This window comes from Gopherus flavomarginatus, chromosome 3, assembly GCF_025201925.1.
Source record: "Gopherus flavomarginatus isolate rGopFla2 chromosome 3, rGopFla2.mat.asm, whole genome shotgun sequence".
In the NCBI taxonomy this organism is placed as follows: Eukaryota; Metazoa; Chordata; order Testudines; family Testudinidae; genus Gopherus; species Gopherus flavomarginatus.
The window spans coordinates 17,313,398-17,330,462 of NC_066619.1; the positions used below are offsets into that span (position 1 = coordinate 17,313,398).

Here is a 17,065-nt window from a genome sequence, read left to right on the forward strand (position 1 = left end):
TATAGTAAAACTTGAGTTTGGCTTAGCTATACCTTAACCAATCACTTTACTGAATTTAACTAACCAATCCTAACATATTGTAACATGGTTATTTAACCAATTATATCCCATCACCTTAATTAATTTACACACAGCAAAATTAATTATACAGCAGACAGAAACAATCACAGAACCAGACAGAAACCATGCAAATAAACATACAAAACTATACAGAAGTGAGGATTTCACAACTACATCTATACAGACATAAGGGTTTTCCAGCTGTGTCTATTGATAAATGAGTTCTTACGAGACAGAAAACTATCAAACTAAATTTCCTTTTACATGTTCTAAGCTCTTTCCTTTCTCTGGAGGAGATAGATCAGATCACCTTCCTAACAGCCTCAGATTGCCTTATTGCAATGTGCCTAGTTTGGAATGTGAGGATGTGACCATACATTTCCCAGTTTATGGCTGGCCTCCGCTGCTTAGCTGAAGAACCAGGCCTCAGACTGTCACAGTAAGAGAAGGCCATTACACAGACAGACAGTGATTTTTGATTCTTTCTTTTATACCTCTATAACTAGCTAAGTGATGAATACACTTAAATTCTTGAAGTCTAAGCCTTTGCAGACAGGCCTGAATATTTATATCCTAACACTGCCCGTATACATATTTCTTATCAAGAATCAGTTTCCCGTCCACCCAGCTCCAGAACTGAAGCTTTAAATCAGGAGTTTTTCCAAACAACTCAGCCCTGCTCCCCAGTTCCAAACCTGCACATAGAAAGAGGAAGCACGAGGGTGGTCTCCCTAGGCATCCCAGTGTGAAACCCCACAGGTCATTATGCTGCCTCCTCTAGGGATTTGCCTAAGGTCAGGTCCACACTAGTAATTTTTGCTGGCATAGCAATGTGATATGGGGTGTGATTTTTGTGTGTGTGTGATGTTTCTATGTCGTCCAGATGCCCTAGTGTAGACACATATCTGCACTACTGTGCTTTTATTGGTATCATTTATTTCTGATATAAGTTATACTGGCAAAAGGACTTTTTTGCCCATATAAACTGCATCTCCACTAGGAGGGTTTGCTGGCGGCCTTTTCCAGAGTAGACCTGTCCTGTGTCATTGGCCCATCCTCTTCAAGAACAAAAGGGAGGTGCCAAAGCCAAGTTTGACCTCTCTTGTTTTGTTTAGTGTATATAGGGCTTATGGAAGGTGTCAAGTCAATGGGTCAGGGGAGTGAAGTTCTCCTCTATTTAACTATTCAACAGACACAGCACAGACAGTAGCAGTGTAAGCTTCTCTTGCAATGCCCACTAGTTGCTATAACCCTGACCTGGAGAGTTCCCATCTCTAAGGGGGAAATTCCATCTCTGTGTCCATTCAGTCTGGGCCATCGGACTGAAACTCCCAATTAATTCTCCAGTAACAACATCACAAGTATCAAGGAAGTGAAACATCAGAAACTGAATGGGGAAGGGATATTTATTCCAGCTGATTAGAATTAGTGGTAATAAAAACAAGCCGTTGAGAGGAAAACTTTAGTTAAAGGTTCAACATCCCAGTTCCTTTAAGTAAGGTCTGCAAAAGCTCTCCTCCCGCATTTCTGCTCCGACAAGGAGACTTTTAGGGGGGAAATACCCAATGAATTCAAGACTTTATATTCTTGATTTTCGTAAGGTTAAAAAAAGAAGTGGAAAAAATCCTCTGTCTTCAAAAACTCCAAGCCAAAACCACAACAATATAGAGGCACCAATGATGAAAAAAAAATCTCACTGGCACTGACAGCCTGTTGTTTGCTCATACAGGGAATCATGAACTGGAACAGATGCAGCTCATTCTGGAGACGATCCCCGTTGTCCATGAAGAGGACAAAGAGGAGCTGCTCAAAGTGATGCCAACTTTCATCAACAGCACCTGGGAAGTGAAGAAACCTTTACGCAAGCTGCTCCCAGAAGTGAACGGCGAAGGTACCGTAGCTTTAAGTCACATTTTGATCAGGTTTCTCTCATCCTCCTGATTTTAAGACCAGATCTCCCCCAGTGACCTATACAAGAGCAGCCATCCCCCAGGCTCAAACACAACACCACTGGAGAGCTGCTGGAGACCTGCTCTCTCCAGGAAGAATTCCCTCCATGATTCATCTTGCCCCTCCCAGCCCCTCAGAAGCTAAGCCCTGAGGTGTCCCCCAGGCCACTAGGCTTCCAGCCACATCATAAGGAAGGAATCACATCAGGGCATGGGGAAATGTCGTAAGTTAATGCTACCCGGATCAGTATTATGCTGGGGAATTGCTCCAGGTTTGTGAGCAATGATATTGAGGAGGACAGCTGGCGTGCATCATGCCACACTTCCCCTACCTCCTCGTGGATCACACACACAGACTTCGCAGAGCCCAACGGAGATGGGGATCATCTCACAGAACTGGCACTCTCTCACCTTTCCTTTGTGCCTCAGCCCAAATCACTTCGTTCCTCCCTACTCCTGCTCAGGGGAAGGGAGAGGTGTGTTAGGTCCTAAAGGAGACATTTTCCTTAATAATCTGGCTACAAGGCAGCAGTGCAGTACTGTTAGAGGGAGCACCTTGCTTTACAGAGCTGTAACACTAGCAAAGTATGATGTGTTGCCCTCTATAGCCCAGTGAACGCTGTTTTGGCTGCATTCATATGTGTCTGTTCTGGAGTTGTTATTAATATATTGACCCAGAATTTATCCCCAAGTTGGGATAATTTTCTTGTTTCCCTTCTTCTTGGACAAATACATATGTGCACAGTCAGAGAATAATTCCTTTCTTCCATGTAGATCTGAGATCCCTGACACCCCTCTACGGTATCCCAAGGCAGGACTTTTTGCAAACTCCTGGCTGGTTTTTTTTGGTGTTTTTTTGATTGGGGCAGAAGGTGTATTTACCTTCAAGACTTTCCCACCTGGAATGACTGGTAGCACTTCAATCACTTCCAGCACAATCGTTCCCTTCTGTGGTCAAGGGGCCAGGTAAAACTGACTTCTGTTTCTGTCCCTGAGTGCTGCAAGCAATGAGCCTTTGGACCCAGAGCTTGAGCATTTCATCGGTACTCTGCAGCAGCTTTTTAATTGGTCAGGGGTGACAGGGCAATTTCAAGAGCATTGCAGGGTGCAGATGCCAAGGCTGTCTCTGTGCCTCTTGCCGAATGCCAAGTCACGGGCTCTGCATTCATATTTGTGCTGTTCCCTTGCATGATGAAAAAGAAGGGAACTCCCTAGGCTCTTATTTGAAATCCATGGTTGGCCAAGCCTGCTCAGGTGCTGCCATGTGGCAGTGTATTTTCTCTGTTCTCTTTGCTCTGAATCCTGGACTATCAGTGTGGCTGGCATTCCATACATAAGATCTGCAAGGAAAAAATTGCTTGTATGTGGGTAAAGAGTCAAAACAGAGACCTGGGCATGTAGATCAATGTGACTTTTAATTAGAGTAGGCCATTATTGGTCCTTATCAATAGTGATACCCATCAGCCTTCATTATCTCAAGTCTGAGTCAGATTCCAGACATTAAGTACTGAAGGGATTTATTCTCTCTGAAGATTTGTGGGAAGGAATGCCATGCTTACATAATTTACTGAAGTTTTCTTGCCCAAATGACTTGAACTGTGAGTGAATTGTTTCACCATGATCCTTGTTGCAAGCAATGACTTTATAAAACTGTTGAGTCCATCATAATTAATTAATGCAAACAGTAAAATCATCCAGTGAGAGACAACCAGGTACTGGTTAATATTTATGCACAGGTATAACAGGTATCGCCCTTCCTTCCTCTTTGTGATTAACTGTTAACTCTTCTTGTGAGCACACAAAGAAGCCTCCAGATCAGTTTCTTTCCAGATGAATTGGGATATTTACCAGCATTGTTACAGGTATAGTAAGTTAATATTTCCAGGATTTAGGATTAAAAACATGATCTGACAGAAAAAATAACGCACACCTCTATTTGTATTATCTGAATTTAAGGCCATGGCCTGAGAAGCATCCCAGTAAACCAAATGCCCTTAACAACAAGAGCTGATGTTTTCACATACCCTATGCAAAGGAACCTTAAACAGATAGAAAAATCATAAATGTTTTTCACTTGCACCTTAATTTCATATGCACTTTAATTGCACTATAGCTGCTCTTACATCACATGTGTTTGCGTACATTGAAAGCGTCACACTGTACTGTATTTTCTGAAGAAAAAATTATGCACACAGAATTCTTTAAATGTTAACAGGCAGAATTATTTCATGGTCTTGATTACGCCAGGCACTTTAAAAATAGCACTTTTAATTTAATTCCACCTCAAATGCACATAAACATTTAACAGTTTACAGCTGTCCCTGTTTCTGGCTATGAGGTGAGTCCATAAAATGGATTTGAAAGCATGAAAGTACTGGTTACACATCCAAATTAAGCAGGTTTCAGAGTATTAGCCATGTCTCTACTCTGAGACACTGAATGATTTATAGAATTACACATGAAGAGTCCCACTGATTTCTGTGGGAGCTGGACTGGGACGTTAGTATTCCATAATAACATTTTAGCCCCTTATCCTTAAATTGGATTAGTGCTCAGGTACAAGGACCTGCCTGCTGGATCAAAGCCTTGATTCTACAATTCTCTCTTGGAGATGTAGCTCTATCTCTGCCATACTCTCTGTTTTGTTAATAGAACTAAAAACTGTAGGCTACAGTACCGTTCCAGTGCATGCCCATAACTCCCAACGAGGGTAAGATCAGTACATAAGCATCCAGAACAAATATGCCTCTGTGTTAGATGTACATAGGACTTAACCTTTAATTCTGCTCTTATTTTAATGATGATTAACATCAAACAGATGGGTCTGTATGGATTCTGGAGCCTGTTTTTCTGTTAATAAAATCAGTTTTGCTTTTGGGGAATTAATGAACCTGTTTCTCTGTGGTACACAGCTATTGATTTTCTGGAGAAGATCCTGACATTTAACCCCAGGGATCGATTGACTGCAGAGATGGGTTTGCAGCATCCTTACATGAGCCCATACTCCTGCCCTGAAGATGAACCAATTTCTCAGCATCCATTTCGGATTGAGGATGAGATTGATGATATTTTACTGATGGAAGCCAACCAGAGCCAGATGTCCACCTGGGACAGGTGCAGTATCCATGGCTTAACAGGCTAGGCAGTCATGAATTCCTTACTCAGGCAAAACCCATTGACTTCATTTGGAATTTCTCTGATCCATCGTTATACGAATCAGCAATACATGCTTTAAAACCAGGAAGGACACTGATCTTTTATTAGGCAGCTAACCATTCTAACTCAAATCTGGTCCCACTAAAGTCAATGAGAGTTTTGTCATTGATTTCCAGTGGGACCAAGTTTTCACTGGGCATATAAATTACTGGGCTGTATTCTGCTCTCAGTTATATGAGTGGAATTACATTGACTTTAGCTGAGTTGCATCTGTTTAAATGAGAAGAATTTGGCTTCTTTTCTCTATTTTCTATTTCTTGATCCAAATGCTATTATACTCATTCTGGTACCCTTTCGGACCATTAAAGGTCTGATTAAGAACACTATATCTGCACCTTTCAAGCTGCATAAGGCCACAGATACTGGGTCTGTTGTAGCCTGACCTAGCCAATGGAGAAGCTGAAAGGCTGGTTTGCTGCAGAACTCCTAAAATGGCAACAAGCTCCCAGTTTTGCAGGTATGAAATGTGGTGCTCTCCCCATCTGTGCTTTGCATCTCTCCGTGTTTGGGACACTTCATCCCCCCTCCTAGGGCTGGGCTGGGCTGTGCAGTCTGACTGAGTTACTGTAGCTCTGTGGCTAGGATAAATCTCCCTCGTTGCCACAGATGGGTGGAAGGGAGGGGTGGAGAGGTCTGAGCCTCGTATAGGGACCATGTTTTTAAGAAACTAAAAATGTACCTGGGAATAAGGTTCGTCTTTGAGCGCATTGGGAGATTTACTGGGCATACTCCCAAAGAGCTCCTTTTTCATGCAGTTTCACGTTCCACTCCTAGGAAAGGAGCAGATACTGAGCACCATCTAACACTCTAGAGGCACTAGGAGTGGCTGGGCGGGATATCTCCTTAAAAAAAATCTGGTTGCCTCTGTGATTATGGAGCTTTCAAGGCTCTTTCAGCCTTATTGGCTTGTATGTCCAGATCAGTTCCAATGCATGTAAATATCCATTTTGTCTAATTGCTCCAAAACATGATCTGTACACATCTATTTACTTCACACAGTGCAGAGAGGACCTACACTGCTCTTATGATTGGCTCATAGAACGATAAGGCTAAAAGGGTCATCTAGTCTAACCCCCTGCCAAGATACAGGGTTTGTTGTGTTTGAACCATCCGAGACAGATGGCTATCCAGCCTCCTTTTGGAAACCTCCAGTGAAGGAGCTTCCATGACTTCTCTAGACAGAAACAGGCTCTCTAAGAACATACCAGATGCAAGTCAATCCAAGGCAAACTAAGGGAATGACTGATACGGGACTGGATTAATAAAGAATGAAAGGAGGGTTAAGATAGTTAAGATAGGATACTGTAAGATAGATGGAGGCATCCAGCTGCTGACCTGACATGATGTCCCGGGAGGTGTGCTGCCTGCTTGGAGCCTACATCCAGACATCACAGAAAGGTTGCCAAATCCCATCTCTCCTTCTGAGCACTACCCCATGCTGCTCAGCCACAAGGGTGCTAATGATACTGGCCAAATTGAAAGTACTACATCCAGGAATAAAGAATGTAGGCCATACTTATAGTATGGGAGCCTCTGTGCTGAAAAGCAGTGACTCTGAAAATGACTTGGAGTCATGCAGCCAATCTGCTGAACATGATTTCCCACTGCGGTGCTGTGGCCAGAAGGACTAATGTGGATGTAAAAACAGGAGAATATCAAGTAGGTTATTTAACCGCTGCATTTGGCACTGGAATACTGTGTCCCGTTCTCATGTCCACAATTCAGGAAGGATGTTGATAAATTGAAAACAGTTCAGAGAAGAACCACAGGAATGATTAGAGGGTTAGAAAACCTGCTTTATAGTGAAAGACTCAAGGAGCTCAATCTGTCTAGTTTAACAAAGACAAGGCTAATGTGTGACTCAATTACAGTCAGTAAGTACCTTATATGGGCAACAGAAATTTGCTATTAGCTCTTCAGTCCAAAAGGTATAAAAGATCCAATGGCCTGAGCTGAGCTAGACAAATGAAGGTGCAAATTTTTAACAATGTCTGTAATGAAACATTGCAACAATTTACCAAGGTTTGTGGTGGATTCTCCATCACTGGAAATCTTTAAATCAAAATTGGATTTTTTTTTAAAAGACATGCTCTTAATGAAACAGAAATGAATTCAGGGGAGTCCATTGGCTTGTGTTATGCAGGGGGTCAGACTAGATGTTGCCATGCTCTCCTCTAGGCTTGTAATCCATAAATTTATGAATGCCCATCAGCCACAAAATCATCTTTATCAGTTACTTTTCTGCAGAACACACAGACTTAAGATAGCTGCTGCCATCCCATTTTAATGTAGATTGTTCAGGTGAATCAGTCGCTGTTTGTATGGAAAACCAAACAAACTATGAAGACATCATAATAATATGCAAAATAATTTAGATCTTTTGACCTGCATAGTGAAAGTATCTATTCTGTTTGTAGTGTACAATTATAACTTTATCATCTCAGCTTCGGCTGATAAGTGCACTCAGCATTGTCATAGCCACGTTGGGAATGGGATTCTGGTCTGTGTTTTACATTATTTTATTTCTCCATTATATTTTAACACAGTTATAGCTAACACGGTTTGAGCAGGGCTTCTTCTAACCATAAGGTGAGGGATATTTCATTCTGAGAACCATGCCTGCAGATGATCCTCCTAGGCAGTCATTAGCATAGCTTTGTCATGGTTCTGACATGGTTCTCAGACAAATCAACCCTGTTGACAAAGGTCAGAACCCTACCAGCAATAACCATGTTTAAACAATTCTGCTGCTGAGCATCTTTCTGTTTCTCTATATATCCAGCAACACATTTTCTTTGAACCAAGTTGTGAAATTCTGTCCCTACTGGATATTCCGTGTACAGCCTGTATTTCCAAGGAGGAATCCTACAGCTTGGAGAAGATTCACCATGTGTATTAGTGTAACCCACACACCTGCTGGATGTGGTGTTCTGTCCCGTCTAGTGGCACCGAGACCACTTAGAGAGAGAGATAAAATGAGTTTGCTCTACAGCCTTAGCTAACAGCCAGTTGGCTTTTAGCTCATGCAGTAGAGGCTCAGGCACTAAACTCCAGAGGCCCCATGTTTGATCCCATCCGCTGACGACTGGGGTCTGTAGGCCTTCCATTAGCAGTTCCTGATATAGTGACTGCAGCTTTGCAAAGTAGTGCTATTAAGCTGCTGAGTGTCTCAAAGATTTATGATCTCTTCATGGAGTTTCATAGACACACTTTCTCCAGGAGTAAAAGTTTGTCAAGGCAAATGATGTCTCAATCCTTTGGCTATTATTAACACTTTTATATTTTGAGGCTCTGAAAGCTATCTAAGTGGGGCTCAGACTTGTAAGCCATCACTGATGTGATTTCCTCCTGAGACATAATTTCCCTTCCATTCCTGTCTTGAGGGAAATAAAAATAGATGAGATGAACAAGACAATTGAATGAATTACAAGGATCTTTCGAAATGTCATCTTTTCTAAAAAAGGCATTTGCTTATGAGACAGCAGCTGTTTGAATACCTTCTTTCATTGTTTCTGCTGTTTAAAAAGTGCTGCTAGCTTTGACTTGTGACGCTTTGGACTGAAAATAAATAAGATATATTTGTTTTAAAAAATGGACAAGTGACACACCAGGTGGATAGTTTTATTGTGCTCAGGAAGCTGGTCTTTTAATACATCAGTGATTTTTAGTTAGTAACCGTGTAATTTAAAAGTTGCCATTAAAAAGTCAGTCTTTGCCTAGAGTTTCCATGTAGCGCTATCCGAGATACTGGAAGTTCTCAAAAAGAACAGGAGTACTTGTGGCACCTTAGCGACTAACAAATTTATTTCAGCATAAGCTTTCGTGAGCTACAGCTCACTTCATCGTATGCATAGAATGGAACACACGGACAGGAGATATTTATACATACAGAGAACATGAAAAGGTGCAAATATGCATACCAACTGGAAGAGTCCAATCAATTGAGATGAGCTGTCGTCAGCAAGAGGAAAAAAAACCTTTGAAGTGATAATTGAGATGCCCCATAGAAGGCGTGAGGAGAACTTAACATAGGGAAATAGATTCAATTAGTGTAATGGCCCAACCATTCCCAGTCTCTGTTTAAACCTAAGTTAATTATATTCAATTTGCATATATGTTGAGTATGAAATAACTGTGGTATATCAGCTACTACTTTTTGGCAATTCTTGGCAAATGATGACTTTTAATGACAGAGGCTATGAATTGTGAGGAGGTGTGAGAAGGTAAATGTATGTTTCAGTTTTAACTCCTTCCTTCCTGGGGAGCCTGGTTGGCTCAGAGGATTTTTACTGTGCTATGGAACCTTTGAAATCCAGGCTGCACATTCAAATCCACAGCAGGTGGATAGTGACTAAGAATTGTTACCATCTGATACAGTTCAGCAGCCTGCGTGAAATGAATTCGGTTGTCTTGGTTCCGTTCCCAGTGAACAGGTGTCCTTTATCACAAAAAACATTTGCTAACTGGCAGCTCTGTTGGCAGTCGAAGCAGAGAGGTCAATGACAGAATAGGCCAGAGAGACCTAACTCTACTCACATCCCCACAGCTGCTCCTTCCAGGCGTCATATCAGGTCGGGCGTCAAGTCTCCAGAACTGTCAATTCACCACATTTCACCATCACTAAAAAATAAAAATTTTAAAAATCCGTCCTGTTCAACGTTATTAATTTCCCTGCCTGAGTGAACAAGCATCTGGGGGCAAACAAGCTAAGCTAAGTAAGGAGTAATTTTGGGAGCCTCACTAATCATGCTTTCAGTGTAAACCTGCATATACTAGATCCTTGTCAGTTATGGTCATTGAAGCAGCAAATCAATATCTCAGGGTCAGTTTGTCACTCTCTTATCCCTTTGCTTTTATAGTTCCTGGTATGACACATTAAAGCAGTGGCTCTGACTGTTCTCCTAGTTGCCTGGAGATCTTTGATATAGGGAAGAATATTTCGGAACACAAGGCAAGATTTTAAAAAGTCATTAGTGATATTTGGACCCACCGTAAAGGAATCTGATTTTCAGAAAGTACACCTGCCCTCTGAAAAACAAGTCTTTTAAAGGTGTTTCTAGGTAGAGCCCCAAAGCTCACTAATTTTGGCCCAAGAGTCTAATGTTCTAGGGCGAGAGAATATGTCTAGTGGTTAGATGAATTACTGGATGTTTGGTCTACTAGTTTCTATTCCCATCTTTGCCCCTGCTTGCATGTATAAGCTTGGGCAAATCACTTAAACCCTCTGCCTTTAACACATATGTAAAATGTATTTATTTCACAATAGCTTTTGAAGGTATAATTAATTCCACTTTGTAAAACACATTGCAATCAATGGGAGTTAGGTGCCTAAATACCTTTCAGGTTTGGACCCCTGAAATTTTTGGATAAAAGGTACTTTAGCGTAGGAAAGGTAAAAGCCGCAGCAGTAGTGGGAACATCTATTTAAACACTCCTCCTACTTAAGAACAAAGCCAACAATTGTCCATCTAATCACAGAATGTCTTTCCCAGGTATCAAGTAAGTCTCTCTTCTGATTTGGAGTGGCGACATGACAAATACCATGATATAGATGAGGTACAACGGGACCCACGCGCAGGATCTGACTCCATTGCTGAAGAAGCACAAGTTGATCCACGCAAATATTCTCAAAGCAGCTCAGAGAGATTCTTGGAGCAATCACATTCCTCAATGGATCGAATGTTTGATATTGATTATGGGAAATCATGTGATTACAAAGTGGGGTCACCTTCCTACTTGGACAAACTGCTCTGGAGAGACAATAAACCACATCATTACTCAGAGCCCAAACTTATCTTAGACTTGTCGCACTGGAAAACAGCAACTATAGCACCCACTGCAGAGTTATCACTGGAAGAAGAACCATCTAACCTCTTTCTAGAGATAGCTCAATGGGTAAAGAGCACACAGTCAGGGCTTGAATGCCCTAGTCCTCTTCCAGAGCTTCAAGAACAGAGTCTGCTCTCTTCTCCTCACCAGCATCATAAAGAATCCAAGGATGTAAACAGTGAAACAGACGCTCAGTTTGACTTGGATGTCTTCATCTCTAGGGCGCTGAAACTTTGCACGAAACCTGAGGATCTCCCAGACAATAAGCTCAATGATATCAATGGAGCTTGTATTTCAGAACACCCTAATGAGATTGTACAAACAGAGGTGTTTCAGAAAGAGAGGTGGTAAAGAAACAATGTCTGATATTCACTGCTAATCTCTTTGTAAGTCTTTGATAATGCATCAATTACCCTACGGTGAAGAGTAATTAAGGTTTGATCTGTTATTGAACATGTCAGTTTCTTACACTATAATGAATGCCTTTTTATTAAAAGGTGAGCACAAACCAGGAACCCCTTTTGATGCCTTAGAAATACACTTAAAGGAATCAAGAGGTGTGAATGAAATATTGAGTTTCTTATGCTGCCTTAACAATCTTGCCTTGTAACTTCTGGGACCTATTTGGTACTTCAATGTACAATGGAGAGATGACTGTACAAGTTTACAAACAGAAGTTGAATCAACTTCCTTTTTTATATATAATATCTTAAAGGAATAAGGATGAAGGGGAGTCCCTTCATTATGGTCAGATGCTCCCCTGGTTTGGCAGGTTCAAAACACGTTGAACCTGAGGGCTTCTTTGATGAACTCATCTGAGTATTGTCTATACAGAAAGGAGTAATGTAAGGGCATCTCTTTCAGTAATTAGTCCTATATACAGCTTTGACCAAATTCTGCCTTTAATCAGGAAATAGGGGTTGGAAGAATGTAACTAAGGGCAGAATTTGGCCATCAGGACAGAAAATGAGGCTGCAATATTAATGGGGAAAGAATTTGACCCACAGTGTATGGGTCATTTTGTTTGTCTCATTGAGAGAGAGAATTTTCACTAATAAGCACATTCTTCTAATCTGGTTCCTCACATAAACAAGTCTTTCCTTTTGCAGTCTAGATGTGGATCTGAAGTCTGCCATTTTTAGATGATCCAGCACCATAACTATGGGTGGATGAATTAAAAAAACATAATGCAGCGAAACCTGTCTTAAGCAACTGCTGAAAGGACCAGCAAATACTGGCAGTGTGGTCTGCAAGGGAGGAGAGAATTGGAAATTCAGGAGTACTGAGTTATGATCCTGGCTCTTCCACTTACTTGCTATGTAGCCTTAAGCAAGTCACTTAATGTCTCATTACAAATTTCCCATCTGCAAAATAGGTATAATACCTTGCTCAAATAGATGTTGGGCAGGTAAATTAGCCAAAGCTTGTAAAGTGCTTTGAATAGCCACAGTACTATATAAGTGCTGAGTATTGTTGTATCATTTTTCTAACAGAAATTGGTGGTCTTTGGCTAAAATTTGAACAAAATCATACTGGAAACTTTCAAGATACGTTCAAGTGGTCACTTTAAACCAGGGGTTTGGCTGTTGGAGGTGGTCCTCTGTGCAGGCTGCACAATAGGGACCGACCAGCAAGGAAAGGTGATCCCCTTACTGGTGGTATTCGATTCTTACACTATATATATGTATATATACAGTGTGTATATATGAAGTATATACACTTCAGATATGAAGAAATATTCAGATCTTTCCAAGGCCCTTTGCTTTCAGCTTCCTTGGACGGTTACTAAGTCAGTAGAAAAACAACGCTACTTTGTAAATAAGTATAACCACAACTGATCTATTGTAGGTTCTGTTTTCATCCACACTTCTGAGCACCTTAATAACTAATCAGCTAACTAGAATTTGTATATTGAATAAATGTTATATACGTATATTTAATCAGCCAGATCAAATTTTAAAAAATGGAAAATATGTAAATAGTAAGTGTTTTAAAAAATATATGTATTATTCTTGTCATCCTGCCATTTTGTTTTCCAGCATGACGGCATTACTTTTGTTTGTGAAAAGATAAACTACTGAGGGTTCATATGTCACTACTGTCACATTACAAATTATTTTTACCCTTTTGAAAAATAATCTATTAAATATTGTGAGATGTGAAGGAAAATCTTATGAGGATTGGATGAAAGACTAACTAATGCAGAATTTAATATTACTAACCAACATTTCTAGTATTGGTGGAATCAGGATTTAGGGACAGGTTCAGCTTTATGACAACTTGTGCTATGTGTTTAAGAGCTGAATAACTTGCTCGTTCTTACTGTTAAGAATTTACTGTACTTAAGCTGCTTTAAATATTGTTACTCTAGTTGCTTAGTAGCCCAGTTCAGGCTGTCAGCTGAACAGATTGTGAGGCAGGGGAAACCTAGTTCAGAGGTAAAAGGCACCTGGAATGCAAAGAAAGTGACCACCCAAACATCCAGCAGCGAGAAGGGCTATGTCCTGGTTCTTGGAGCTGAACGTTTGGGTGCCCTACTTTTAAATGTCAGCACATTGTCCTTGAAGGAGAAATAAGGGAGGGACAGGAAGAGATCACTTAAAGTGTGTAAAAAATTATTTATATACCTCAACGGAAGCTCAGCGCATTTACTCATGATGAGCCAAATTCAGACTGAAACAGTCTGGAGATGTGTCTCCAGTCGAGCTGCTCCTGTTTATGCCGGGTGAATTTGGCCCAGTGAGCGTATGACTTGTCACCCTTGTTCAGTTTATTAGTATACCTTTCAGCAAGCCATGAGGTCCTGAAACATTATTCATAGCACCCAACATTTGTGGTATCCATATCCCACCTCCTTAGCCGCCAGAAAAGAGTATATAATACGTGTGAATATAAACCCTGCCTGGGTTCAGTCCTGCAATAGGCTGAGTGCCCTCAGTTGCCACTGAAGTCAGGAGTTGAGCGTGCCCAATATCTAGCAGGAGATGCACAAACCTTGCAGCTGGAGGCCCAAATGAGAGGAAAACTTTTGGGACACAACAGAGCGAGTAAGATTGTAGGATCAAACAAGTAGTGCGGGAAGCGACTCTTAACATTGTATCTTGATAGAACAAGCAAATATTTACTTCTGTTCTGTTAAACCTCCATATTTACTGACCTGAGAAGTTAATATTGATCAAACAATGTCAGTATTTTCCCTGAGGGACAATAAATCTTCAAGTTCACTGAAACAAGAAGCCATTTTATATTTGTTGCTACATACAATCTGAATGTCTTCATCAGAAATATCTGGGACTCTTTTCACTGTGGTGATGAATGTCAAAAGTTTATCAGTTTTTCCTTTGGAAGTAGCATTTTAATGGGGAGGTGAAGTTTGAGGGTTAGAAATAGAAGCCTCAAAGAAGTAAATAATAGATTTTCATGTAGCTCATTGCAGCTACTCAGGATTTTCCATTTTGATTTGTGATCTGATCAGTTAACATTGTTCCAAATGTCAGTATTATCGACCTGTAAGGAGGTAAACAATGGAAACATCTCTACTTGTTACAAAGTTGTTTCAGCCAATGACACACCAGATTTTTTCTCATGTATGTAACTATAATAAAAGTTAAGGTCTGATTCTTCCCTGCTTGACAATGTTCCGTCATTTTTCTTTTCGTGATATGGAGTGAGATGTTATTGAAAACAGAACTTGGTTTGAAATTCATTCAGTAAATTATCATGAATACTTCTTGAAGTTTTATAAGGAGGCAACTTGGTTATTTTCTACTAGATGAGATCTAACCAAACTTCTCATTTTAGTTACTGTTGCATTTCATCCATAGTTTAATGTCACTGAGCTGTGACATTCATCCTGCTCTTGATATTACCTTGGTGCTTCTGACTTTTTATTTGCTGGGGTTTTCATGGTCATTCATGCTACTCAGTCTAATGAAAGAGGTCAGAGTTGTTCTGATTCACAGACATTTGCACTTAGGTAATTTTTGTTCCATAGAGCAGTTGTTGCAATAGAATACAATGTATCAGCTTAATGGTCAGACCCACGGCAAAGTGACCTATTTGGAAGAATAGTTTATCTGACTATTTTAGACCTTTTTTCTATTCACAACCAGGTCTGTAGTGATTTGTACAACTATGCTCTTTTCATAATTGTTTGAATCATTTTAGTGCATGCATTTTACGCTATGGGTTATTGGCACAATACGCGTCACCATTATTAATGATTCGTGATTGGCCACTTAAATCACATGGCATTGGTTCAGTCCCCTGATTGATGACATAGACTTTATAATTTATAAATTACTTCTACTTCTATCTGAAATGATATTTATGGTGGAAATCATTTTGTGAACAACATTTATTTTTTTATTTAAAAGAATAAGCAGCATCGCTACTCCCTGTGGCCTAACTCAATTCTGATCTCCTGTACATTACAGCCTTGTGTATCCAAAAGTTGCAAGGAATATCTGAAATCTTTAGAAAAAATTACTTTTCATTGTAGGAGGATAACTCGCTACCCAGCTAGAGAATGGTTGTTCATCAGGTCCTTACCTCCAGAATGGATGCTGACAATCTCAGATCTCTGTAAATACTGTGTAGAGGAATTCTGCAGTCATCCCTAGTATTGTTCATGATCTACTTTCAAATTTTTAACCTGTAGGAATTCCATTTTTGTTGCAATTCTGTTTAAAGAGTCTTGGCCCCATCGCAGAACTGCATTAAGTGGGCTATTCTAGCGCTAGCATTGAAGTTATGCAAAAGATGTACTTAAACCCTACTTTTTAATATGATTGTGTGGGCACCCTAGTAACTATTTCCTATACAGGCCACTATGGAGCCCTTGAACAGAGCTATGGCAAGTGGTATTATAAACAGGATTGTTGTCAATCACACTATTGGTGATGATTTATAATGTCAGTTTTCATCTAAGACAAATCTATATTTAAGCAACTTCAAAGCAACAGAACCTTTTGGAATCTGCAATAGGAATACTGTACAATGCTGCTTATGAGCAGTATCACAGTGTGACTGGGCCCTTGGAGAAGGAATGAGGGGCAGGGGGGAACAGCGCAGCTGGGATTGATTACCTGCTGCCCAGTTGAGTTCAAGGGAAGGCACCTGGGCCTTATAAAAGAGGAAATGGTGGCAAAGCAAAGTGACTGAGGAGTGAGTTTGAGACACCAAGAAGAAAAGGCTTCAAACAGGTAGGGCTGAGAGTGGCCTGCAAAAATCAGGGAAGAACCAGACAGGGGAGAAGCCCCAGGAGTGAGTTTGTTTTAAAATTCTATAAATAAATTTGATCTAGAAGGGGAATGTTTTAAGGACTCTGCACTGGTTGAGTTTATTTAAGGAGTCCTAAAGAGGGTAAACTGAGGCAGGATGCCTACAGAGCAAGCTCTGGCCATGAGGGAATGCTCAGGAAGTGGTTGCCCTGTTACTATAATTAATGACGTGATCCAGGTTTCTCTGATTGTAATGGGAGCTCAAAAGGGCACCAATATACCATGTGGTGTTTATTCATGTAAAATTCTCTCCCATTTTCAGAGACCGTTTGATTTTTTTTTTTTAAAACAATACAAAATTCTGGTGAATCTAGTAATCTCAAACTGCAGGCATCTTAGATTTTTGTGAAGACAGTGACCACAAAATTACATTAATTACTGTGATAAATGAGTGGGGGTAGCTCCCTTTTGTGGACAGCCAGCCAGCCAGTGAGCTGTAGAATCCCTCTTGATAGTAGTTCTCTACTTGCTTTACCTGCAAAGGGTTAAAAAGTCTCCCTGCATAGGTAAAAGGAAAGGAGTGGGCACCTGACCAAAAGAGCCAATGGGAAGGCTAGAACTTTTAAAATTTTTTGGGGGGGAACTTTCCCTTTGTCTGTCTGTCTCTGTTGCTCTCCTGAGAGAGGGGACAGAGGTGAGACAGGGCTAAAACTATGCTGTAAAAAGCTTTGGGTCAGGTATAGAAAATCATCAAATCAAACCTAGAAACTACTCATTTGGAACCCCAGA

The 17,065-nt window shown here is 40.6% G+C and overlaps 1 protein-coding gene across 3 annotated transcripts in view; it reads left to right on the top strand.

Moving 5' to 3' along the window:
• The window catches only part of MAPK4 (mitogen-activated protein kinase 4), a 174,135-nt gene extending 159,168 nt beyond the window's left edge, over positions 1 to 14,967 (top strand). For all 3 annotated transcript variants that reach the window (XM_050944722.1, XM_050944723.1, XM_050944721.1), the window contains 3 exons: positions 1,790 to 1,951; positions 4,922 to 5,123; positions 10,718 to 14,967. In XM_050944722.1, coding sequence (XP_050800679.1) covers positions 1,790 to 1,951; positions 4,922 to 5,123; positions 10,718 to 11,405 — 1,052 coding nt within the window. In that variant the 3' untranslated portion in view covers positions 11,406 to 14,967. The remainder of the gene's footprint in view (positions 1 to 1,789; positions 1,952 to 4,921; positions 5,124 to 10,717) is intronic.
• The last annotated feature ends 2,098 nt before the right edge of the window (positions 14,968 to 17,065 follow it).